Below are 27,696 nucleotides of genomic sequence, written 5' to 3'. Positions count from 1 at the left end.
AACTTGTAGAGAAATCACGTTTCTATCATGTTCAACCTGGCGCTGCATAGGCCATGGTAGATGGAGGGAACAGTAGAGTTTAATTCAAATGTGCTTGGTGATCTTGCAAATGCCGTTAGGAGTGCTAGGAGGAGGCAGAGGAACGTGATTTTTATTTACAGATGATCTGTCTCATGTACTACTGTCAGGATGTAGTGACAGTTTGAGCAAATATGACAAAAAGTTACACCTTTTATAAAAGTTACCTACTGAACATTTAATATAGCACATTGAACATTTAATAGCTGTAAAACAACTATACCAGTTGCCTCCTTATATGGGCATCTCCTGTTGAGTAAAAAAAGTTCGTAAGTGCCGTCTCACATTATTAAGTGCACAGAAACATCTGCCAAAACAGCTGGAGAAAACAGAAAACATCTGATTTCTAGCCAAACGTGCATGAAACTGTTTTTAAAGTCAAAACTTGTTTTGGGCTTACAAATGTCCATCGTGCATTCTTAAATAGTCACATGCAGATTTATTACTGTTTGAATTAGTTTGTGCTTTTCCCTCGGTTTTGTCATTAAATGTCCACAGACACACCACACACAGAGTGAGAAGAAGGCAGTTTTAGGAGATTCCTAATTGAATCTGTTCTGATCTGTGTTACCTTGCAGACCCGGGCCACTCTGGCCACGGTGAGCTCCGTGTCACAGTCCAGCTCCAACGCTCGCTCGCTGAAAAAGAAGTAGATCTTGTCGTCGTCCCCCTCTTTAGTGCCACTGCTCTCCCTCACGAGGGCTGAACCCACAAAGTCTGGTTCTGCACGCACGCACGCACGCACACACGCACACACACACACACACACACACACACACACACACACACACACACACACACACACACACACACAGAGAGAGGAGTGGTATCAGAAAGACATACATCACAACTAAATAAAATGTGGAGGTGCATTTGGACTGAATCACACGCACACACACACAAACACACACACACACACACACACACACACACACACACCCACACACGCTTGACACCTCCATCTCATTCCCTGCCGCACCTTCTCACCTCTGTCTATTTTCTATCATCACTCTCTCCTTCCCCTCATCTCTCCTCCAGTCATTTCTCGCTCTCCGTCTGCCTAGCGCCCCCTTTTAGCAGCCCATTTTGTGTTTCTCACTTCCTCCCGTCCTTTCTGTTTTGCTCAGATTCTCTCTATAATATATTCAGCCATCAATAGGTTTTGAAGGATATGTTTTTTTAAAAGGCAGAAAGACATTTTTTGGACTCCAGCTGCAGGTGGCTTCAAATTCAACCATCTTAATGCAAAAGTTTTTTGGGTTTTGTTTTTTACAGTATTACAAGGTTACAATGTTTTCCCAGACGAACTGCTATTTTAGTATAAAAGCCTGTGAAGCAGTATTTTAAGCCGTCATGAGGCACTACAACTCTCCACTGAAACTCAGGCTAATTAAATGCTTTTAGACCGATTAGAAGCTGCTTAAATTGAGGTGAGGCTAGCTTAATTGGTCTGGGTCTGGTTTTTAATAAAAGCTCTGTATCAGCATGTTTAATAAACGGACACAAACCTCAGCCTCATCTGTATGTTCCTCCTTCCTCCCCCTCCATTCTCCAGTCCCCTCACCTTCTCCCTCTATCTTCTCATCGCCAATCCTAATGTCTGTTCATTCATCAGCCATTTTTCCTGCTGTGAATTCATCCTCTTCTCTCCCCTTCATTTCTCTCCAAGTAGCTCACTCCTTTCCCCACCTCGTCCCCCTGAAAGATAACGATCCGAGTCCTGCAATTCATTTCCTGCAACTCATTTCTTTATTCTCTTGTTCTTGTGCATGTTTCTGCCTCTTACTTTTTTTTTATGAAACTCTGTTAAAAAGAAGCCGGCGTTATCAACCTCTAACGCGATTCATTTTATTTGAATACATATTTAATTTGTCGGTGTCGCATTGTCTCGGATAGAAACTTAAACCTGGACTGATGCAGAATATTTTAGTTTAATTCTATACAGATATGGATATTTTTCCATACATTTCAATTTTTGTTTTGAACATCATTTGAAAATACAAGTGTATGATTCACAGCTTGCTCCCCAGCACACTGTAATTACAGTAGGCACCATGGTAGGCACAGATACTTGTACTTTAGTGTGGCAGGTGTTGTCTTCCTTTCCAAAACCAACACGTGGCACGCAAGCATGCACGCACGCAAGCATGCACGCACGCATGCATGCACACACGCACGCACGCACGCATGCACACACGCACGCACTAAAAGTAACAGTGTAAGAAATGCATTAAACAGTTTGTTTCTGTGCTTTATGTAAGCTACAAACGTTAGCATGTCTGGCAACTAGCTTACTACTACCTACAGTAGCATGCTAGTTGTAAGCTAGCATACAAACACTACTACTAGCTAGCACAAACAGTGTAGCTAGTAGTAACTAGCATATCATCAGCTACCGAGATAGCTTTACATTTGCCAAGTTAACGTATTGATTGAAAACACAAAGATGAAGGCAGGGATTTACCCTCTGTGTTGCTTTTCCAAGAATGTTTTTCTATAGTTAGCATCCAGACAAGGTTAAATTAGAACCAAATAACATTTTAATTCATTTTCTACTTATAATAATGTATTATACTAGGGCTAATTAGCCGCAATACGAGAACACTGCTGTCCTTTATTTCCATGTCTTCTACATGCACCATTAACTGGTGAGGATACCGACGTTTTGCCTGGGACATGCAGCTATTAGCCTCAGTCTTTTATAGCATGTATGTAGTTAATAAGTGTACATTTAAGACCCTTTTACATTCGTTTGAACACGACCCATCTGAAAAGATTAAAGTCAGCTGGAGACAGTTTTCGAACAACTCATTAGAGCTGGTAACAACATAATTTTAGCTGGGAAAAAAATCAGCTGGAAATGAACAGCCTGCTGTAGTTTACTTCTGTGTGAGATCGATGACCCATTGTTTCAAAAACTAGGAGTTTTGAGTAGTAAATGTGCCATTGTTATCATAAATCCATGTTAGAATAAAGCTTTGGCAGATGTAGCAACAGTAAGGGGGTTGGGGCTAAGCAGAAAAACAATTGTAGAAGAAATAAATAAGAACTGGTCAAATAAAAACATTAGTATTAAAAGAAATTGTAAAAACGCAACAATATAGTATATATATATATATATATATATATATATATATATATATATATATATATTATATTATATATTGATTGACATATATCCATTCCTTCCCCTTTTCTTCCCTCCCTTTCTTCCCTCCTTGCCTCTCTCTTTCAGTTGGCAGGCTGACCACTTCTTTCTCTTTGTCTTTCAAATGTCCTCTTTTCACTTACCATTGAGCCAGGCAGGCAAGTATTCACTCTTCATGCTGTAGTGCTGTTGGCCCAGGTTCCTCAGAATGACTGGCTCTGTACCCAGGAAGTTGTTGAGCGTTGCGGAGTACAGCTCCTTATCTGTACCAACAAAATGCAAGCTTTTAGTTTAATTCTGTTTTTCAGCCATAATTGTACAGGCCTGAGAGAAGGTTCAGTGGGGAGAAACATAAAAAAGAACAGAGAATGGGAGCCTATTGGTTCAGAGATGTTGTTCACAATGAAATGAATGCAGCATGCACAGTTGAATTGGATTCCTCGGGACTCTCAGTGCAGTATCGTATGGCTACACAACAGATGGGAAGTTTGTGGAGAATTGATGGATATGTTATGCTTCTGTTAGAGCTGTAAACACATGGTGCTGTTCACTTAAAGCTGTGGTAGGCACTTTATTTTTGGCATCGTTGGGCAAATATTCCATAATAATCTTTCAGCACATTGTAATTCAAGTGGTCTGAGAGAAAACAAGACTCCTGCATTCTTTGATGAATGCATTTCATCAAAGAATGGAGGACTAACATGCAGTTTTGGTTTAACATGACCCTTAAATGATCGTTACAGCCATTCAAAAACACTTGCATTTAAGTGTTTATTATTATATTATATATTAGATTTAAGTTGTATTACACAACTTGTATTTTCTTGTATTATAAAAGGTTTTTTTCTTATTTTATAAAAGGCTTGTCTGTAAATGGAGTACATGCATGCATTTACATAAAGCTAAGTACAGTATGTGCTCACACACACACACACACACACACACACACACACACACACACACACACACACACACACACACACACACACACATTTTTACTCACCCACTATCAGGCCAGTATGCCCCTTGGCTGGGTCATATGGACATTTACCCTTTCCATCTTCCAGGGCTGCAGCGTTGAGGGTAAAATAGTCTGCGTTCTGTAAACACACACACACACACACACACACATTTTTGTGCTCAGTGTGTATCATGGAACCACATGACAGAGCTCTGTCTGTCCGTTACAAGGACCATAGCTTCACCCCTCAGCATGTTGTCCAATCGCATTAGTGTCACACACACACACACACACACACACACACACACACACACACACACACACACACACACACACACACACACACAAACAATAGTATTCACACATTCAGCTAATCCAGGTTGGGATACTGTGTTCCATTGCATTTATTTTGATTTTATCACACAGTGGTCGTAGCCTGAGGTCAGAAGTCTGACATCTCGAGCTGACACCTGTCAGGGTCAGCACCGGCTCGCAATAATACTATCTAGGGAAACTCCCACACACACACACACACACACACACACACACACACACACACACACACACACACACACACACACATTGGCATACTTACCACGTAGGTGCATTTGGGCTGGAAGGCGTAAGTGCCGCAGGTGTAGAGGTGTGTGTGGTTGTAGCTCTGCAGGAAACGGATGTAGTTGAAGCACTCGGTCTGTGAAGGCGACAGGAGCAATTGTTAGAATGCTGTTGTCTTTGTAAAGTGGTAGTCAGTGCTGTTGTATCATCTGTTAAGCCCATCCACCATGAAGACTCTTGGTATACACACACACACACACACACACACACACACACACACACACACACACACACACACACACACACACACACACACACACACACACACCTCTAAAATGTAGCTTTTGTCTAATGCTTCAACTTCAGTTCTTTTAAATCAATTTTAGCCTGCAATGCCTCATTAACCTTGGGGACGAGATCACGTTTGCTGATGCAGTACTATCATTTCATTAAAAATGTGTGAAATCTGTTGGCCACTCAGCGATTGAACGGATCTTTTGGCTGTGCCATGTTCTTGGTGTAGAAAAATTGAGGACACTGAACACGGGCAGCCTCCGAGAAAAACATTCCACTTTCATTTCTTTTGTGTTTGATGTAAATCCATTTAAACAAAGTTTTACAAGGACATCACTTGCATATTATATTGAGGACATCACTTAATAGATGATGTAGTGATGTAACCACATTATCTAAGTAACATTTAAACTGAACAGAAAAGCGACAGATTGTTTCCATTCAAAAGATATGTGTGCAATTAACAGTGTAATATATGCACAGTTTTATGGGTAGTGCCCTTTAATGTCTGTGCTGTGATGAACAATAAAGCTCTTTGAATGGAATTGGAAACAGATGCTCACACATGATCCGAGAGGAATGAATAATTCAGTGCATCCACTTGATGTTGCTTTTCCAGCAGCAAAACAATATCTGTATCTCACAGATGTAATAGGCGCATTATGATTTTTTTTCCTTCATTTTTACAGTTCCAGCAATCAGTGAGGATAATCATGTGAGATGTGTGTGGCAGACGGGCTTCTTTCAGACCCGCAACTACAACATTACATGAAAAGACAGATCATTAAGTATAACGACGGGCAGTGTAAACACCATATGGTTATTCTTGCATACTAAGTCAATTTCTGTTGTATATGTAACCATATGTTTTACCGTAAGCATTCACAGCTATGTTAGTCACAGGACTGAAGTAGCTGTGCAGAATAAATGTACTTTTGCCGGCATGTTTGACTTAATGTTCCATACAACTATCCTGATCACAGGCCATCATTTTAAGAGCTACACACCCAAACAGTGAAATGACCAATTACATGTTAAGTTTTAATAACTTTTAAAAACACTGGAGTATTTTTAAAGCTCCTGTTATACTCATTTCTCAACATGTTTTTCTTTCTTTCTTGGAGTCAATTAGAATGAAAGTAGTGTTGCTACCACTGCACTCCAGTGAACTATTCTGTTTTGAAACCACATCAAAGATTACTGCAATACGAGAAGTTTTAGCTCCATTTCCAAAAGGGCTGCGTTTCTATAAAATATTAAACAAGGCTCCCTGCAAATGTACATTTTGCAGTCTAAGCAGTAAGAAGCTCTTGCTGAGATTAAAGTGCAAAGCTGGGGCCAGTTCATTATCTGTGTTTACAAATGTGCCACAAGTGATGGTTAAGAACTAGAGGCTCATACGCATGGACAAGGTATGAGTTAGTATCATCAAACATTTGGAAAAAGTGGAACTTCATTATGAGATTTCTTCCAAAAAAACTGATTGAAGAATGCTTCTCTGAATGTGGAACATCATTATAAGAAGCCCATGCATAAATTAAAGGAATTGTGTCCTGCTGAGAGTTAGATGAGAAGATTGATTCCACTCTCATGTCTGCCGTCTGTTAAATACGAAGCCTCAGCATCAGTCTTTATCACATATTAGATTCTCTCTGAAACAGGACTTTTTGTCACTCAAGACAATTTTTTTTTAAACAGCAGATATGGTTTGTTTGTCCAAGAAAAATTTCCTTTGGGACAATAAAATCGAGCTTATCTTAGAACACTTAAAACCTAACCCTGTCTGGAAGATGCACTTCCCCTGTGTGCTAATGTAATGACTGGAAGGTTTCCAGTGGGAAACCCCAGACTGACTTGACAAAATGTAATTGAGCAAAGTGAAGTGAGTAATGTCGCTCTCATAAACCAATGTCTTAAAAAAAAAACTACTGCCACGGTGCCCTGGAGCAATGCAGGTAACCCCGACGCCTCTAACACTGTCAGCTAATTTCCATGTTACCTGGTTGTTCTTCCCCTTGGCAACACACTCTCTCTTCTTATCCTGCGGAGCCAGCCAGTCAATCTGGAGAAAAGAAAGACACAGATGGTGACAGGGTCCCACACATTGTCATGGACAAAATTTCAAAACTTTCCCATGATTCATTACAGACCCAAAATAAAGTTTCCATGAGCAATCACAACGCAGAACCCAAACAGAACTGTATAGTACTTTACTCCAAATGTTACAGCTTTAGTGCGTAACCTTTTGATATTAATGAACGTCATCATTCAAGCACTGTCACTGAAGGCTTGTATCATGTGGACGCGCCGACAGTTTTGTCATTACTTAGAACTCCTCATGGGGGGCGGCAGAAACTACGCACTATAGCTTTAATTATTATATAAAAATAAACAGCAACTTTTAGCAATTTAAAACAGTTGTGTAGTGTAGCAGCCACACCTTATGCACTGACATTGTAGGTGGTGGGCGTGATAACATTATATTTGTTTGCTTCACCTGTTCCTGGTTTTTGGGCATTGGCAGAGAGGGGGTGAGCCTGGGAGCGAAGACTTACTGTTGACCGCCGCACTCACGCACTTATTCAATTCACAAGGTAACTTTACATTTGGTAACTGCCTAGGCCTACTAGTTGTATTTTACGTGTGGGGGAATAAATCACTGAAACTCAATCTTCAGCGCGTCACGGTGTGTTTTTCATCTCTCAGTGTTTAGTCCCTCACGGCAGCACTTTTTTGGACTTCTTACAGCTGCAACAGTTAGTTATGTACATATTTTTTAATGTCTTTGATTATAAACTCTGGATGCAAGTCTGAAAAACAAGTATGCAGCCTACATACTACATACTACTTCATGGCTCTCTAATGACAGATACAAATTGCATCGTCATTAGAGAGCCATGAAATATTAAATGCATACTTGCCCTGTGTCATTCAAACATATCAGATTCAAACTGTATCTAACGTAATACAGCTAGCTGGCAAACATGGAGGGTTAGAAAAATGAAGTCACACACCGACGCATATTAGAGCTACGTTACGTCAACAGCTACAGAAAAAAATAAGCTATGTTAAATGGTTATGCCCTGAAGATTACTGTAACAATTCATTTTGTTAAACACAACAAAATTCCACGACTTTTCCAAAACTTTCGAGGATTTTACTAACTAGTGCAGTGCCTGTTCAAAATGTGCCTGTTTGGAACGGGCCGATTGCTTGGCCTGTGGCATTGCATGCTTGTAGCTTTCTCCAGAACCACTGTACCCCAAAATTACTTACAGAAGACCCCCAAAGCAACCCAACTGTATACTACTGACTAACTCAGTACTTCAACTTCAGTGGAAAACATTGTACTACTACACTTGCCTGACAGAGAAATGTTACTGGTTACGAGACTCAGACTTTACTCACAAAAAATACAAATTTACTGCTCACAGCAACTTTTGTTTGATGTCTGCTGTTGGCAATTTTATTGAGTTTCCTCTTAGCGAAACGCTCTGAGTGAATTTAAGCGGGGCTTTTATTGTGAAGAGTAGACACGGAGGAAGTGAAGCCAGCGTTACGCCAGCGTCCTCAACCTTCATTGCGCGGCCGCTTAGTTTCATTCATATTTATTAATGTTAAACGCTGTCCAAACTGCTCCAAATTCCAAACGCCAATTAAGTTCATTGGGTACCCAGCAATACATCCGTAAATTGGATTAACAGTTAAGAGAGAGAGAGAGAGAGAGAGAACCGACACACTCAATCACACACAGAGGGTCCTCGATTTATAGTTCAAATGAAATTTTTTTTTTTTTTTTCCATGACCGTGGGAACCCTGATGTGATGTGAGCAACATGTCTACAGGAACGTTTCTGTCTGCCTTTGGCCCATAAATAATACATCTCGCAAGAATGTATCAATATATCATCTTCATTCATTGCCATAGCCTCTAAAAAAAGAATGCACAGAAAATGCGTGAAAATGACATCATCTCATTTCTTTCTAATAGGTTCAGAGAGACACCATGGCAAAAAAAAATTCCATTTTGCTCGCTGCTGTAACTATAGCAACAACCACACAAAATGGTCCCTAATGACAGCAAGCGCATTGTTTCGATCCATCAAATAGATACAAAGTGGTTTTTGAAAGATTGGAGTACAAAGTATGCTAGTTCACCTTGAACCAAAAGTTGAACAGTGAAGTCAGTTAAAATATTCCTCGATCCCCGACAGCCGTGCTTTTAAGTTGGCCCCATCAAACATGCTGTTAGTGGCAGGCAGTGACAGTGAAACAGTGAGATCCTTTGTGCAGCAAAATTCCCTAATGATTTTACCATTGTCTAAGGATCAAAGACAGTGTACCATAATGCACCTGTGGAAAGTACTACTCCTCTGATAAGCTTTTGTCCTCCAAAAGGTACAATTCTGCTGACACACGTACAGCTGAGTATTAAAGTATTAAACTCGGATTTCCTTGACTGGGTTTAAACCAACAGCAATCAAACAACGGGTTACTGCCAACCAAAAACAAATATGCACATTCTTTTAGGGCCGAGCAATTCAATTGAATTTTAATCGCAATTATGATTTTAGCTATAACGATCACAAGAACAATGTAAACCAGAAAAACAATTATTTTGCACATTATGCTTGCAAGTAGACTCTTTTTTTGTCTTGTTTTCAGAATGAAAAAAATGCAGTGGAATGGGATGGAATGGAACGGGTTCGATTGGAAAATAAGTTTATTAGTAATAATACGTTTATTTGATATAGCACCTTTTACAGACACAAAGTCACACATGATAAACATTTGTAAAAATACAATAAGATCCAACAGAAAATAAGCAAGGGGAAAAAAATAATTGAAAGACCAATGAAAATCATTTAAAAGATTAAAACCCAAAGTTACAAACATGAATTTAAACAAGTGTGTCTTCAGCTGCTTTTTAAAAGCTTCAACAGAGACTGCAGAACGTAAGACAACAGGAAGGGCGTTCCACCAAAGGAACGGTCACCTTTAGTTTTTAAGCGAGTGCGTGGGACCACCAGTAGTCCCTGGTTAGAAGACCTGAGGGACCTGTTAGTAGTGTACGGATGGAGCAGGTCAGAGATATAAACAGGTGTCTGACCATGCAAAGCTTTATAAGTCAGAACAAGAACTTTAAATAGGATCCTGAACTTGATCAGAAGTATGTAATGAGTAGGGTGTGAATCTTCACTGGCCTCATGATTCAATTTGATTACGATTATCCTGTCAACGATTCGATATCCTGATGCATCACGATGCACCACCTCCTCAAATCATTATATATTGCTACACATGGTTTTCATCAACCATTTCCGTTGCATCTGCTCTTAAAAAGACACTTCCTGAATGTATTGGAGTCTGAACACACAAGACAACAGACAAAAGGCAAAAACAGAAAAAGCAGCAAACTGAAAATCAACAGGCAATATCAGTAGGCAATAATCAATTATTGTCTGTCACTGCAGAATCATCCACATCCGCGTTGCGATGCATCCATGGAATTAATAATTTCAACACAGTGATGTGCGACATCCTGCTGGACCTGGTCAACAGCCTTGCAGCAGAGTTCTGGACCAGTTGTAGACGGTCCTGGGACGACTTGCTGAGACAGGTGAAAATGGAGTTGCAGAAATCAATGCATGATATAAAACCATGAATGATCATCTCAAGCTCAGAATGGGAAACAACAGCTCTAAGTTTGGCAATGTTTCTTAACTGTAAGAAACATGTGCGGGCCAGTGATTTGATATGTTGATCAAAATACATGTTATGATCAAATATAACACCAAGATTTCTCAGTTTGGACTGTACCGCTGAAGGAAGGGACCCCAAAAGCTGAAAAAGAATAACGTAAGGGACATTTTCACAGTTCAAGGTGTTGTTACTGTTGATTTGCTTAACTGCTTCACTGTTTTTTTTAAGTTCAAGAATTGCAACATCTTTCCAAAAGTCAATGAGGAATCGTGTTAAATAATCGTGATTCAGTACTGACCAAAATAATTGTGATTATGAGTTTGTCCATAACCGAGCAGCCCTACATTCTTTCACACTTTATACGTCCTTACTTCCCTTCACCGTTGACGTTTGATATTTAGTGCTATTTACAGTAGCTGCTCTTTTTGATTGGCTGTGTGACACATGGCTGAACTTTGCTCCGTGGACAGAGGCCCAAAATATCAAGTGTGTTTACTAAGAGCTTTCCACACCATTAGAAATAATTACACTGGTCATTAGAGATGGAGAGCTGCTGAAAACTCTGTATTAAACTCGGATTTACTTGACTGGGTTTAAACCAGCAGCAATCAAACAATGGGTGTATTGCCATATACTGTACTGGTAGATAAACTGCGCTTTTAAAAAACAGACTTAGAATACTGACTTTTAATAATAGTGGCTTTTAAATGTAATAATATTTTACTATAGCTTAGAAATCTAGACACACCCTAGCGGCAGCATGTAATCCGCAGCCAGGGTCAGTCTAACAACTCTCCGTTGGCTTGCGAGCTGGAAAAACCAAACTCTAGTCAGGCCAATCACATCATGTGAAGAGTCGGTGGGCGGGCTTAACATAATGACGGCAGAGTTGCGACGGTTCCAGGAAGATGGCTGCTGCCGCTGGCTAACAGCGGTCTTTCGAATCGGCTTTGGCCGCGACTCTGGAAGACTTGGAGTTCAGCTTTTCTTTGAGAAAAGAACAAAGAACGACACTGAAGTCATTCTTAAAAAAGGAAGATGTGTTCGGAGGTTTGCCGACCGGATACAGCAAAAGTTTAATCTATCAGCTAGCGTTGCTCTGGTTGGTTGTAGAGCTATCCTATTGCGTGCAGAGGGAATTTGAAAGACAACCGTTTATCCCGCCCCTCGGATTGAGCCCTGCCAATGGTGAGTTGTCCACTGAATGCCCACATTCAATAGACCTTTTGGCAGACATGTTGACATGTCATAGTAGGAACAGTACAGGTGTATTCAAAACCATTACTGATGGCTGCATTCCACTTAGGAGAGGCCCTGGTATTGTTCATGCTGACTCACTGAAATAGCTCACTGGGACACTTGATGGAATTGAGCCATTGTTAAGGTTATCAATTTCAGCTGTGCTTTTCCTACTATGACAAGTCAAAATGTCTGCTGTGAAAAAGGTCCATTCTCACTGTAGAGATGATGGAGTTGGAATGGTTAAGATTTAATAACTGAATTAAAAATTAGAATTAGTGGCTGTGAAATATTACCTGTAGGATCTGTGCCGTTAACTAATGCACTAGTTTCTAAAGAAAGACGAGATAAAATAAGGCATTGCAACACCAGCACTTCATTGTTACTTCTAATTTGTTCCCAAGGGATTCTTATTAGTCACTGTCTACTTTATTATCTAATGACGAAATTCACTCTTAATTCACACTCTTAAGGATTTAATGTGCCACATTAATATAAATATATCAATATGTCAACAACTTTTATTTTTAAAGCTTAGTATTGTATGCACCATAAAAAAGGTATGTGTAAAGGCTTTAGGCCGCCCTTCATGTTATTGTAGGCCCAGTTTAATTTGCAATTTAATGTACAGTAGTAGGGGGTCCCTGCTCCGTCTCTCTTTCTGTCATAGTCATTGAAAAGGTCTCAACTGATGAGCGGAAACCTTTATTTTGGGAAAGACCTCAGTGCTATTACATGGACACTTGGGACTTTTTCCTCGCCACTGTCACACTAAATGCTTGCTCTCGGGGGAATTACTGGAATTGTTGGGTCTTTGTAAATTATAGAGTGTGGTCTAGACCTACTCTATCTGTAAAGTGTCCTGAGATAACTCTTGTTATGATTTGATACTATAAATGAAATTGAATTGAAACAGCGCATTACTGCAGCAAATTCAGTCCAGATTGTATCAGCGGTGTCTGAGGTAACACAACGGGATAAGTGAACAAAAATAAAAAATGAAATGTTAAAATACAATCACCATGGGGAAAGAACATAACTAAATAACGTCGGAGGAAGCACTTCAGACACGAAAGGGAGCTGCGTGTCTCAGAGAAAGTCACAAAACCCTTCCTAGAAAATATTCAGGGCAGAAAGACAGACATGAAAGTAATGAAGGAAGACAGCAAAGAAATGAAAGAGTAGCAGTTGAAGGAAGGAAGGAAGGAGGGGTGAGGAGGGGTGAGGGAGAGATGGGCAGATGGTGACAGAGGGGATGGACTATTCCCTCGTGCTCGCGCTGTCATTTGGTCTGGGTCCTTCCCTCTACATCGCACACTGGGGGCTGACACCAGGTGGGCTTATCATTACTGTAAGACTCATAACCCTCACTCAAACAGCCTGTGCTGCATGTGTCAGTGTGTGTGTGTGTGTCTCTGTGTGTGTGTGTGTGTGTAGCCTATGTGTGTGTGCATCTAATAACTGCTCATTACGGCGCTAAATCAGATACAAATTCCCAAACCGCTGTGGGCTGCTCACTGCACCTTCATTGGACTGCTGTAATTGTATTGATTGCAATATGGACCAATTATTGAGGGAGCAAAGCAAAAAACCTGATTGAGTCTCCGAGGCTTTAGCATCTCTCCGAGTGTGTGTGTGAGTGTGTGCATATCAGGTCAGGTGCAGGGTATTTATAGAGCACTTTAAGACAAACAGGTTTTCCCCAGAGTGCTTCACAGAAAAACAAGACGCACAAATTAAAACAAGGACAAAAAAATAAAAAAATAAAAACCATGATTGAATAAGTGCATCATAAAGGAACAGTGCCAAAGCCCGTGAAAGTGTATGTGCGAATGTGTGCGTGCGTGAGAGTGCCTGTGCTGACAGAAGTGAAATATTGGAGCCAATTGCCGCGCATATTGCGATCTTAATATCTGGCAGCTCACTCACGCTATTACCGTTGGAGGCTTTTAGCAACAGATAACATAAATAACTTCCAAATAAAGTAATAACTCGTCAGAAAAAACATCTGAACTCAGTCCAAGATGTATAAAACTTAATCATGTAAAAATCCCTTTCCTGATTAACAATGACTCATTATGTTATAAGAGCTTGTTTTTCAAAACTCAATCAAAGGCTGTTAGATAAGTCTGAAACACTACACATAGTGATGCATTAATACATAATAGTGTGAGATAATGAAAATGGAATGTAAGCTTTTTTCCCCCACCGCTAACACCAACTTATTAGTTGTACACTTATTTTTGGAATTCATGACCAAATTTGGAATTCATTTATATGAAATTATACCTATTTTTTTTACTTAAAAAAAAGCTGAAATGATCAATTATTTTGACTAATATTTTAAATCAGAGGAACATACTGTATTTAGAGAATCACAGACTCTTATTGGAATAAAACACCCCAAATTAAATGAAAGTAGAGAACTGATCATTAATTATACTCAAAGAGCCTTTCTATGAAACCATATGTGTCATATTTGTGCAATTTGGTTGAAAGAAAAAAATTTTTGCCACAGAAACTGTAAAAAAACGGGTCAAATTTGACCCGAGGACAACAGAAGGGTTAATTAAACTCCAAAAAGTACATGTGGATCAAACCAAAAGCTAGGCTGTTTTCTGCTTTGGAAAAGACGACATGACATGGAAGGCTCTTAGCTAATAGCAGTAATCAATCCATTGTATTATTTGTTTGTCACATTTTGAAAAGGTATTAAGGCATTGCTTGAAAATTAGCTTGATGGCCTCTGGGATTTAATAAAAGCAGTACAGGCCAGACCAATTAAAGACCCAACAACTAGAATGACTCAGTTGACTTTATAATGCTACTATTAGAGAAACATTTTTTGTGTGTGCCACAAAAAATGTCCTTGAGTCCTAAAATGAGTCAAGAATAAAATAAGGTCGGTCTGAAAGTTAATAGGCAGCAGAGAAGTGTGGCAGAAGCAGAGATTATGCTCTATTTTTTTTTCTTTCTTTCCTGCATAACCAAGCTGAACCTTTCCCGCAATTATTATTTCCCAGTTAATATTATAATTGAATTTGGTATATTTAAATGAAGCCTCTGCAATGTGTGTTTATCTCTGCAGTGCTCAATAACCAGGCTGTGTGAAGGAGATGCTGCTTTTTGTTCCATAACTGTCCATCATCAAACTCCGTGATATTAAATTCTCTAAATGTGTTATCATTTTCATTTCTCACATTTCTACAAAAGCCTTTCAGAATGTGTGGGCGTTTGCAGTGACAAGTAGTCAGGCAGTGTTGAGGATACAATTTTCTTTTCCTATCCTATTGAGCTTTAGTAAAAATCCAGTACCTTAAATGGTGGAAAATGCGGCCTTAAAGCACTAAAAAGATAGCCTGACAAGCCAGACCCACATCACGATGTTGGGTCTGGGAACTCACCATTGGCAGGGCTCAATCCGAGGGGCGGGATAAACGGACCCTACGCCGGACCCTACGCCGGACCCTACGCCGTAGCCTCTCGAAAAATGAAACTACACATCGCGGCAACGCACGTCGCTCGACTGTGGCTTGGTAGCGCTGCATCTCCCCCTTGCTCATTTCCTGGTTCTCCTTCTCCATAAACAACATGAAATCAAGGAGAGGGATAACTTTTCCTGCTACAGATTTCCCACCGTGGTCAGAAAGAACAAGGGAGACACTTTGTTTCTCTCACTATGACTCTAGACACATGCCGGCCCTGCTATTCTCTTACAGAGATCTACGCACACACCAACGCACAAGTATAAACTTCAGGCCACTTACGTAGGCTACGGGAAAAGCTCTGCGTGGAACCTATGCAGAAGTACCTGACATAAAATTGGGTGATTTCATTCCAATCATTTTCTGGATGTTTAAATTGCTGCCGTCAAATTTACCCAAAGGACAAAGCATGTTAGTACAAATACATTTGAGGATACCAGGAGGGTTGAAGTGTTTCTGTGTGTGTTACCTGAGGCCGTAGCTGTTTGCTGATGTCGTTGGGGTCCAGGGCGAACAACACCTCCCGCGCTCCGACGTACAAAACCCTCTCATGGTCGGACAGAGTCAGCATGCTGTAGTTGAACACTCCTTGAACGCTGAACCGTGCCATGCTGTCCAACACATCTGAAAAACAAGACACACAGAGGAATCATTGCACTGCTGATATCTGCTAAACAGCTCGTCTTTCCTTTCAACTGATCTGTTGACAGATGACAGAATAAAAGCTGAGAAGAACATTTCACACTTCACTTGTTGAAATTGCTCGATGCCTCAGCTTATTCACACCAGCGAGCCTACCCACTCCACCACCTATAGCTTGATGTCATCCATTCTGCTCAGACGGTACATGGTGCATCTCACTCACAGCTTTGCTTTTCATTAAGAACTGTGTGTCGCCGCTTTCAGATTCACAGCGCTCCTGCACATTTTAACCCTCTGGCCAAAATCTGCTCAAAGACTTCCACCATCTCAGCTTCCATCTGCCTGTCCACATTTCTGCAACCCATTACCTAGTTTTATTAATTTAATTTAATTAAAAAAGACTATATGTAATGGGAAAGATGTGGCTCAAAGTGACAAGCACACCAGTTGAAACACTTGAGTTCCCCCCTCAGCTCTACAGAGCATCTAAACGCTCTCATCAGCGTCCTTTCAAGATGCAGCTTTTAGCTGCTTTCAATGATAAATTAACTGAACACTACCTGCCCGGGACACCATGGCTGAAAGACAAAGTTAGCAGCTAGCTGGTGAATAGCATTTAGCAGAACATAGCCAGATATTTCCCTCAGGAGGTGGTAGAGAAAAACAACAGAGCTAAAAGGAGAGTCAATAATGGATGTACATTTGTCAGATGGCCAGAAACACTATTTAAAGGAAATGCTAATGTTTCTCAGTGTTTGCTGGATGTGTAAATACAGTAGGAAGTAGTAGTAGTAGTACTACTACTAGCTAGTAGTAGCAGTAGCTAGTAGTAGTGTTTGCCCCCGTCCACAGCAGTACATGGTTTACCTTCCTTGTTGGGACTCCTGGCTGTGTCTGTTGTTTTTGCTAGCAAAATGGCTACTAGCTTGTTCTGTTCTCCAATTCAGGAGATTACTAACTGCCCTCTATTTTTTTTCATTTAGCAGCTAGCTGATGAATATAGCATTTAGCAGCTATATAGCCAGACATTTCCTTCAGGAGGTCAAGAGAAAAACAACAGAGCTAAAAGGAGAGTCAATAATGGATGTACATTTGTCAGATGGCCAGAAACACTACTTAAAGGAAATGCTAATGCTTCTCAGTGTTTGCTGGATGTGTAAATATAGTAGGCATGTTTCTGCTAACACATTTGACAATGTTGTGTTTACAGCTTGTTGCACAGCCCCCAAGGGGACACAATAATCAATTAATGCAGGTTTAAGCCTTAAAGGGATCATTTGGATTTTTTTTTTAAGTGGGGTTGTCTGAGGTACTTCCATAGTCGGTGTGTGACCTCCAGTATAGCAGTCGGCACGCCCCCAGTTTAAGCAAAGGAGTCTGGTGACTTTGAAGAGAGCATAGATGGATAACATCTTCAGTTCCCCATCAGAAAGGGCTGTCTCACAGCAAGGTAAAGCGGCGACTCTAAATATAGCATGCACTTATGGTTCGTGTCCATGTAGGCGTTTTTTGATGGCAGGGATTGCCCCGCTTCCCAGATTTGGAGGCTTGGTGGGTTTTCCACTACCAGTAATCAGTTTCTCTTCAGTGACCAATGACATGCAAAAGAAACAGGCTCCACCCTCCTATAGCCGCGATGGCTGCACCTAATTGGACGAACGCTTCACTTGGCTGTCTGCTCCTGGATTTAAAAAAAGACCTACATGGCGGCTCGTTTGGGAACTTTCTCTTATTTAAGAAGACAGTTCACAGAAATGTGTTTCTAAAAACATTTAATGCGAGAAATAGGCTACGCAGCTGCAGAATCTGTCTTTAACAGATTTAGCAACAGTCAGTTTTAAAGATTTTTTTATGAGTTTTCGAGAGGCGCAGAGTCAAGCTGGATGCCCTGATTTGCATAAAGAAGCCTGGATTTAACTTTATGTAAATGAGGAGCCAGTCACTCGAGGTCTGCTTCTCCAAAGTCACCGTGATGCCACCAGAATGCATTACCTGGCTGCTCACTTAGACAATCAAAGGGAAGCGTGGAAATGACGCCGGGCACGTACCATTACAATGATATAGATTTTATTAGGTGGCTAAAATAGATTTAGCTGCTGCCCCCATCCACATCAGTACAATGCTTAGTTTCGCGTCGGGACTCCTGCCTGCGTCTCCAGACTGGGGGCGTGCTGACCGCTATCTAGGCTACTATAGATAATACACTGACTAGGATAAGTACCTCATACAACCCCACTTCAATAAACCCAAACTATCCCTTTACAGTTTGTCCTAGCAAAATGGTGACTAGCTTGTTCTGTTCTCCAGTTCAGCAGACCAACTTCCCTCTCTTTTCATTTATGGCTACCAATGTTGGAAGAAGTACTCAGATCCTTCTGTAAAAGTACTAATAAGACACAGAAGAAATACTCTGTTACAAGTAGTCCTGCATTGAAAAATGTCACTTAAGTAAAAGTATGTAAATATGAAAAATGATCTTAAAGTATTCAAAGTAAAAGTACTCAATGTAGAAAAATCCTCACGTTTTCAGAAACTGGAAACGATCAAAACAGTTCAGTCAATCAGCTTAGTGTTTAATCTGCTAAATACTCATAGGCCTGTACTCATAGGCCTGTATATTGTTGGGTTTAACTAGTAACTAAAGCTGTCAGATGAATGTAGTGGAGTAAAAAGTACAATATTTCTCTCTGAGATGTAGTGGAGTAGAAATAGAAAGTGGCATGAAAACAAAATTAAAAAAGTAAAGTACAAGTACCTCAAATTTGTACTAAAGTAAAGCACTTGAGTCAATGTACTAGTTAAATTCTACTAGGGAGTTGGGTTGGGAATTGGAGGGTCGCTGGTTCAAGTCCCTGTACGGACCAAAGTACGGAGTGTGGATTGGTAGCTGGAGAAATGCCAGTTCACCTCCTGGGTGCTGCCAAAGTTCTCTTGAGCAAGGCACTGCATAAATTACAAGATTCAATTTGAGCCCATTTACACTTCTGGTATGCCTTTGACCACAAGAGTAAAGTACCCCAGTGCATTTATAATAATCCCCAACTCATACACACTGAGAAACAAGAGTCCTTGTCCCCTGTCCCCCTAGAAAAGACAGTGAAAATCTCAACGCAACATAAACGTAACTGAAGTTATGAAAAAAAAGAAGCATTTTTTTAGCAAAAACTCTCACGGGTAAAACTTATCAGCTCTTAATGAGTTTGCTGTTATTCCCCACAGTATCTAACTTTGAGATCTGTTGTAAATGATTCCTGCAGGACGGAACACTGCACTGAAAGCTTCCCAAGCTCTGTATTTACTCTAAGAACTTGGAGCAGAAGCCAGTCTTCAAGGCGAGTCTGATAAGTTGAGTGAGATAAGGTGCTCGTTTACTTAAAAAAGCTGTGCAAATAAACAAGAAGCAATAATGCACTTGCCCTTCCAGCCCCTTGTTTTGATGAAAAGTGCAGTGACATGTACCGTTACAGCCAGCAGTTATGAATCTAACAGCAGCACCTAGAGCTTATAAAGTAGTGCCATATTGACCAATACAGATAATAGCACAATCTAGCACTGATAGAAATGGTCACATGTGCCGAAATCTGCAGAATCAAAATCTTTTTAATCCATAAAAGAAATGAGCCTTGGACAGCTTCAATGCTTTAATGTGAGTTTTAAAAGTGAGTTTGTTATGGAGCCAGATGCCAGGAGGTTTGTATTCATACACTTGTTCAATAACAATTCCATTAAGCCTGTTAATTTTCAAATTGAGAAAACCAGCTAATCTTGTTTTGGAAAACAACCCAAATTGCGTTTTGCATCATTATGACACATCTTTGAGACTAAAGATTGTTAAAGGACTCATGCACTGCAGCATTAACAAAGAGAGCAGCTTAATCTAGGCACATACACACACAACAATACAGGGATTTAGAGTCGGACCTTATTGCAATTGGAAAATGAGATTGGACAGAATGCAGAGCGTAAGAATGCACAATGATGGTGGGTGTAAATCTGCAGGTGTGATAAGATAGGTTATTATCTGAGCTGCACATCCCGATGCAGATTGCATCCTAATAAAAAGGCCTAAATGAGGCCTTTTACTCTGATTAGGCTATCACTCAGAGTATTAACAGAATATTCGCCTCTTTGTAAACCCACTTATTGATCCTTTGATGTCAAACAGCTCAATCGATGTGATTTATTCCAGGGCAGTCTTAATTTGTTTCGGTGCTGCGCCCATATTTTTGTAGGTTGTTTCTTATTTCGGTGCACGCAGACGGACACAAACAATCACAAAAGGATTATGAGAAAATCACAAAATGTTCTCTCCACGGTCCCATCTGCACGGTTTGTTTAAAAAAAACAGAGATGACGCCTGTGTTTTCATCAAAATTTAAAAAAGAGGCACCTACTCACAGCACACACACACACACACACACACACACACACACACACACACACACACACCCCGTTCAAATCCCCTGACTAGCATTTACAGACAAACTAGTGGCGCAGAGCAGATGAGAAAGCAAGACAGAGACGGGAGGAAAGAGAGAAAGGATGGTGTTTAGTTTTCATTATCCACACTCATGTTGCTTGTAGTGTCACCTTGTTCTCCCTCTCCTCCTCTCTCTCACTTTCTCGGGGCTGATAGAATGTGTGCAAAACCCAAGGCGACGACAGCCCGCCCTGCACGTACTGTGATCTCATAAAGTGAATAAGAATATTCCGTTGTTTTTTTTACAGCATGAATATTTTCACTTCTTTAGCCGTTTCCCCGCCTGAAAATAGCAGCTGAGATCCAGGGAGGGAACGACAGGCACCGGTGTGATTTATGGTGTGACTAACTGCTCATGTGATGCTGTGGCCTAGTTGGGACTAAATAGACGTATATACATGGAGCAGGCTGTGCTGTGCTGTGCTGTGCTGTGCTGTGTGTGTGTGTGTGTGTGTGTGTGTGTGTGTGAGACTAAATAAAGGAAGGCTAGAAAAGTGAGCTTGTTACTGGAAGCTTGATACCAAATAATAGTCCTTCACCCGAAAGCCAGTTCTTGGAAGATTTTGTTTTATTTGCTTCAAATACAGGGCGATCCCTTTGTTTACCTGCTGCACAGGAAGTGATGCTATTTATTTATTTATTTTATAGGAAAAACAACATTGCTTTAAAACTGAGTGCAAAGCATCAACGAACAGACAATTTTAGACCAAAGGTGGCGCCAGAATCAAGAAAAACAAGCTCATCATGAAAGACATTATTTTGTATTTGTGTATTTTTCTTTCTTTATTTGTTTTTCCAATCTTATTCCCCCTTGTTATTTTATCTTACAGTAATAATTTATTCTCTGGCAATGCTATACAATTGGAGTATAACAATAATTAACAATAAAAAAGCCTCTAAAACAGAATTTTGAATATCACGGCACAATAAACTCCACTTAAACTATGTGTGAAACATTATAGAAAACAGTCTATCTGGTTAAGTAATAGTTAAAAAAAGACCTGAGAGGGGACATGTTGTGAGTGGTATAGAAGGAGAGAGATAGAGGAGAGGAGGGAATAAGTAACCAAAGGAAGGAAGGGGGATAAGTACTGAAGTCAGCTTATTATGTGAAGAGCAGCGGTGTATAAACATTGGAGGGTATGTACGGATGAGGGAGCTTGATTAGAGTGAGTGGAGAGAGAGAGAGAGAGAGAGAGAGAGAGAGAGAGAGAGAGAGAGAGAGAGAGAGAGAGATAGAGAGAGAGAGAGAGAGAGAGGCCATCCTCAGGGGAGAACTGAGCACATCTGCTGTGTTCCACACAGCCGGGCAAGAAAACTCCAGAGCTGACACACTTTTACTTTACTTCACACACACACACACACACACACACACACACACACACACACACACACACACACACACACACACACACACACACACACACACACACATGGATGCAGCTATACACACAAATCATTGCACGTCTGAACACACACACAGAATATACAAAGTTTATGGGTAAGCTAAAAGACACATTGTATTTGCATATACATGCACACACACACACACACACACACACACACACACACACACACACACACACACACACACACACACACACGCAGTGTGAGTCCTGAACAGTGTTCTCCAGGGTACCTGCTCAGCGACTTGAACATCTCTCCACCAGCAGAGGGAAAGTTTTGCTCAGAGTGACTTGTTTGAAGTGATCAGCGGCTCTGTCATTAAGAGGCAAGCACTTACCATCTGCCACCACCCTAGCCCTGAGGCTACCTGCTGCGCGTGTGTGTGTGTGTGTGTGTGTGTGTGTGTGTGTGTGTGTGTGTGTGTGTGTGCTTTGTAACCTGAGTGAGCATTGGTTCCCCTATAACAGACACAAGGCTGTCCACACCTGTGGTTCGTCACTATTTATGTGCAAGTGTACATGTGTGCATGTTTTTTGAACGCCAGTGTGTGAGTGTATGTAAACACCATCTGTAGGTTTAAGAGACATCAGACTTCAGATGTTTTTACAGCTGTGGAGAACTGAGTAAGGAAAACTTTGCCACAAAAAAAGCAATACTCTGTTAAAATAATGACTTAGAAGAAAACGAGAAAAACTCAGCGAAAAACATCTTAAAATCCATACACTCCAAAGCATAAAGGAAGCTTATTATACAACTGACCTTGCACTGAATATACATCAATGCAGCACCTAGAATCCTGTCCTTCCACTGTGTTCTGAATCAGCTCTATATTTATCACATGTAAGATATTTGAATACTGTTTAAACTATAAATAAAGATTTTTTCCCATCATTTCAAGGATTGCTGCTAAGTGTGTTTGTGTGTTTGTGTGTGCGTGTGTGTGCATGTGTGTGTGCTTGTATGGGTGGTTTGGGTTAAATTACAAGGCCTTTGATGCTTATAGACAACAGTTTGTAGGGAGCAGAAGAAAAGAGAGACTATAAATAAAAGAGTGCGAATCAGAAACGGAGGGCAGAGACGAGGGGAGGCGTAATGAGTCCAACAGATGAGGAGAACTACAAACTAAAGGCGACTAGAAAGGGAGAATACATAAGATTGAGAACTCGGAGGGCCTGACCGAGGTCATTGCCACTGGAAACAGAAATGATCAGAGATCACTCAGTGCACCATGAGACCTCTTCACTGGCTGCGTGAGACTGTGCTACAAAAACAGGGTCATAAAACGTATTCTACAGCCCTGTGTGTGTGTGTGTGTGTGTGTGTGTGTAATTTATGGTTGATGACAATACATTTAACCCTTGTGTTGTCTTCCCATTGACAATGCAGGTTTTTGTTTTTCTGGGTCATAATTTTAAAAATGTAAAAGTTTTTTTTTTTTCAATGTTTTGGTTGTCTTTAGTCACTTTTTCAGATGGTTTTGTTGATTTCTTATGCGTTTTATTTGACTTTTTTTTCACTGTTTTTGTAAGCTTTTTAACGACATTTTCAAATCCTCTTTAAATGTGTTTTAGAGCTATTTACCAAACAGCTGTTGAACAAGCAGAACATAAACTTGAATATGAAAGCTTATCTTGGTTCTATCCCCAGAGTCAGGCTGTAACGGACTCTCTCGTGATTTATTTAATGTTAATATTAACCAGTTTTGTTAATTTGGGTTTCATTTACTCGTGCATAATATACATTTTAGTTTTTTTAAAGGTCCCATGGCATGAAAATTTCACTTTATGAGGTTTTTTAACATTAATATGCGTTCCCCCAGCCTGCCTATGGTCCCCCAGTGTCTAGAAATGGTGATAGATGTAAACCAAGCCCTGGGTATCCTGCTCTGCCTTTGAGAAAATGAAAGCTCAGATGGGCCGATCTGGAATCTTCCCTTTATGACGTCATAAGGGGAAAGGTTACCCCCCCTTTCTCTTCTTTGCCCGCCCAGAGAATTTGGCCCACCCATGAGAGAGAGAGAGAGACATCATGGCTTGAAAACAAGCAAAGCATGGCAGTTGGTCAAGGCCACACCCCCACCCTCCACCTTGGCCCCCCTCTCTCCTCCTCAATAGCATTTAAAGCTACAGACACAGAAATGGCCCATCCTAAGGAAAGCTCATTGTGGGACTGGCTCTAGTGGCTGTAATTCTGCACCAAGGCTGAATTTCGGGAAAGAGACTTCAGATACAGTATTAGGGGACCACTAAGGTATATATAAAAGAGACTTCAGATACAGTATTAGGGGACCACTAAGGTCTATATAAAAGAGACTTCAGATACAGTATTAGGGGGACCACTAAGGCCTATATAAAAGAGACTTCAGATACAGTATTAGGGGACCACTAAGGTCTATATAAAAGAGACTTCAGATACAGTATTAGGGGACCACTAAGGTCTATATAAAAGAGACTTCAGATACAGTATTAGGGGACCACTAAGGCCTATATAAAAGAGACTTCAGATACAGTATTAGGGGACCACTAAGGTCTATATAAAAGAAACTTCAGATACAGTATTAGGGGACCACTAAGGCCTATATAAAAGAGACTTCAGATACAGTATTAGGGGACCACTAAGGCCTATATAAAAGAGACTTCAGATACAGTATTAGGGGACCACTAAGGTCTATATAACAGAGACTTCAGATACACTATTAGGGGACCACTAAGGCCTATATAAAAGAGACTTCAGATATAGTATTAGGGGACCACTAAGGTCTATATAAAAGAGACTTCAGATACAGTATTAGGGGACCACTAAGGTCTATATAAAAGAGACTTCAGATACAGTATTAGGGGACCACTAAGGTCTATATAAAAGAGACTTTAGATACAGTATTAGGGGACCACTAAGGCCTATATAAAAGAGACTTTAGATACAGTATTAGGGGACCACTAAGGTCTATATAAAAGAGACTTCAGATACAGTATTAGGGGACCACTAAGGCCTATATAAAAGAGACTTCAGATACAGTATTAGGGGACCACTAAGGCCTATATAAAAGAGACTTCAGATACAGTATTAGGGGACCACTAAGGCCTATATAAAAGCATCCAAAGAGCATCATGTCATGGGACCTTTAAAATGGTCAGAAATAACAGGAAAATGCATAGATTTCTGTCAAATAAGGTAACATAAGGTAACGCAGACTCATTGCCTTTACTGTACACGGACCGATCATGCTAACTGTTGTGCGTCACCCCCCCCGCCCAAAGCCAATTCTGAGCCAGAAAAAAACCCTGATTGTGCAGCCCTAGTGAACAGATCCATATGGAGTAACTCATGAGAGAAGGCTACAATATGAGAGTGCCTTGTCCTTGAGTGCACCTCAAGGGACAACTGTCACACAGTCCCAGTATACAACTGGTGACAAAACATTTTCAAGAGGATGATAAAATGTAGCAAAGTATAACACAACCACACTCTGGTTTATTGGCATTTCTTTAGACCAATCACATGGGCGTTTATTCGCTCTAAACCATCAACTGGTTCAGAGCGAATAAACTAGACTATTCAAAGCGTGGTTTCGTCACTAGTTGACGTTACGCATGGTCGTAGCTTGCAAACCGGCTTGCTAAATCAAAGAGTTTAAAAGTTGAGTTCTTTGGCTAAATGGAGAGAGGTAGCATTGTACAAGTTGGCCACCTGTGCAGAATACAAGGTTGAGACATTTGGTGTCAGCAAGACGGTGTCAGCCCTATGTTCCCACATTTCTAAGACTTTTTTTTTCACTGAAAATCAGGCCCTATGTTCCCACATTTCTAGGACATTTTCAAAATTAGGTCTTGTGTTCCTATATTTCCCTTCAATTTAAGCCCTATCCTCCCGCAACATTTTTTAGGGTTTTTTTATATTTTTTTAGGGTTAGGGATACCTATCAGTCATGTGACTATGACGTGTTGTCTAAATCACAACTTATCCGGCAAAGCTGTTTCCATCTCCCATTTTGTGCATTAACTCTTTTTCGAAAAAGGCAAATACCACCTTGAGCGAGCAAATTTTTTCGAATTTTGCCGTTTCCATCAACATTTTCTAATGCGACACTTCAAAATGTGCATTAACAAATACGTTGATGGAAACGCTAATGGATGTTTGATGTAACTTGCTGTTTAAGTCCGACTTTTTTTATGCTGTCTTGGCCAGGACTCCCTTGTGAAAGAGACTCTGAGTCTCTATGGGAGTATTCCTGGTTAAATAGGGTACCTAAGGGTCATGTCCCGGCTTCACCATCCAGCCCAGCCCAAATCAAACCAAGCCAAACCGAGCCAGACCAAACAAAGCTCCCATGTGGGCCAGGGCAGGAGGGGCGGGACGATTGGGGGGGGAGCACCCTGTAGCTTCATGGCCGGCTGAAAACGTCTCAATCCAGGCCTGGCCTCTGTAATCTGCCTCCACCGGCCTTCCTTCCAGGGGAGCTCCAGCCTCCCTCTCCCTGTCTGCTATAAATACACCCAGCCTCTGCTTATAGCTTCTAACCGCCAAGCCACACGCACACCAAACTATGATTAAAAGCCTATTTTAAGGGAGAACTTTGAAGCAGTGACAAACACAGAGTGAGAGGCAGAGACAGACAGAGAGAGCAGGCAGAGACTTTGTGCAGCGCCCACACAAACATAAAGCAGATATAACCGTGCGTGCGCCAGCCAGACCCCCGTCTGAGCAGGTACCCTCTTTGACAGAAAAAAAACAACACCGCGCACGCAAAAGCACACACACATTCCCACGTGGATGCACAAGCTTTGTCTGCCGAACAGATGACGAGTTCACACGAGTCAGGTGTGCGACAGAATGAGAGCATGGATATAGAGAGAGAGACAAGAAAGGGAGCGATATACATGCCTATTACTAGCTAGATCTGCACAAATAGCTTCAGTCGCCGTCAACCGTGGAGTGAATTTAGGTTATTATACAGTACATTATCTGCTTTGTATATTTATGGGATTATTCGACGCAAGGAATTCACGTACTTAAGTTGCTTGTGACAGAATCAATATGCCATGAAGAACAATAGCAAGTACATTCAAATGTTTTTAAGCTGAATAATGACTCGTCTCTGCACGGCTTAAATGTGTAAGCCCTTGTCTTATCGGTTATGGAGCATCTGTATATTTCCTGTACAGCTTTACCATTAGAGTTTTTCATAAAACAGTCTAGGCATGGGCTGGTATGAGCTTGTGGTGGTGTGATTCAGCAAAAATATCATGATTTCACAGTATTGCAATTACAGCTTTAAAACGTAGTATTTTGAAATGTCTGGGTAAAAAAAAAAAAAGGAAAGAACTTGGTTTCCATTGAAGCATTTTATTTTCTAAACTGCACTATCTGTCCTTGAAGACTAATACAAACAATTAAATGGAAACGGTATGACGGAAAATTCCAGTGGTTTTGAAACCGTGACTTTTTCAAACCGCGGTATGCCTTGAAACTGGTAACCAGCCCATGCCTAAGGGCTCCTGCACACTGGCTGCGTGGCGTGAGCGTGTCAGCTGCGTGGCGTGTCCGTTTTTTATTTTGGCTCCCATGTTAACAGGTTAGAGCTTGCACACTGCATGCTAGAAATAGGACCGACGCCTATTTTTCAGGCGACACGCAAGTGTGTTGGAAGCGTTTCCAGGCAAAATAGAATACAAAAATATGTTTATATGTCATTTTGATACAAA

General features: G+C 40.8%; 1 protein-coding gene across 2 annotated transcripts in view; it reads right to left on the bottom strand.

Moving 5' to 3' along the window:
* Positions 1-27,696, bottom strand: part of sema4c (sema domain, immunoglobulin domain (Ig), transmembrane domain (TM) and short cytoplasmic domain, (semaphorin) 4C) — a 110,678-nt gene that overhangs the window by 18,449 nt on the left and 64,533 nt on the right. For both annotated transcript variants that reach the window (XM_078250063.1, XM_078250064.1), the window contains 6 exons: positions 15,935-16,089; positions 7,039-7,101; positions 4,783-4,881; positions 4,230-4,326; positions 3,370-3,489; positions 650-801 (listed from right to left, as the gene is read on the bottom strand). In XM_078250063.1, the coding sequence (XP_078106189.1) occupies positions 650-801; positions 3,370-3,489; positions 4,230-4,326; positions 4,783-4,881; positions 7,039-7,101; positions 15,935-16,089 (686 nt within the window). The remainder of the gene's footprint in view (positions 1-649; positions 802-3,369; positions 3,490-4,229; positions 4,327-4,782; positions 4,882-7,038; positions 7,102-15,934; positions 16,090-27,696) is intronic.

Source organism: Sander vitreus, chromosome 5, assembly GCF_031162955.1.
Source record: "Sander vitreus isolate 19-12246 chromosome 5, sanVit1, whole genome shotgun sequence".
Classification (NCBI taxonomy): Eukaryota; Metazoa; Chordata; class Actinopteri; order Perciformes; family Percidae; genus Sander; species Sander vitreus.
This window is presented reverse-complemented; position numbering and strand designations above follow the sequence as displayed.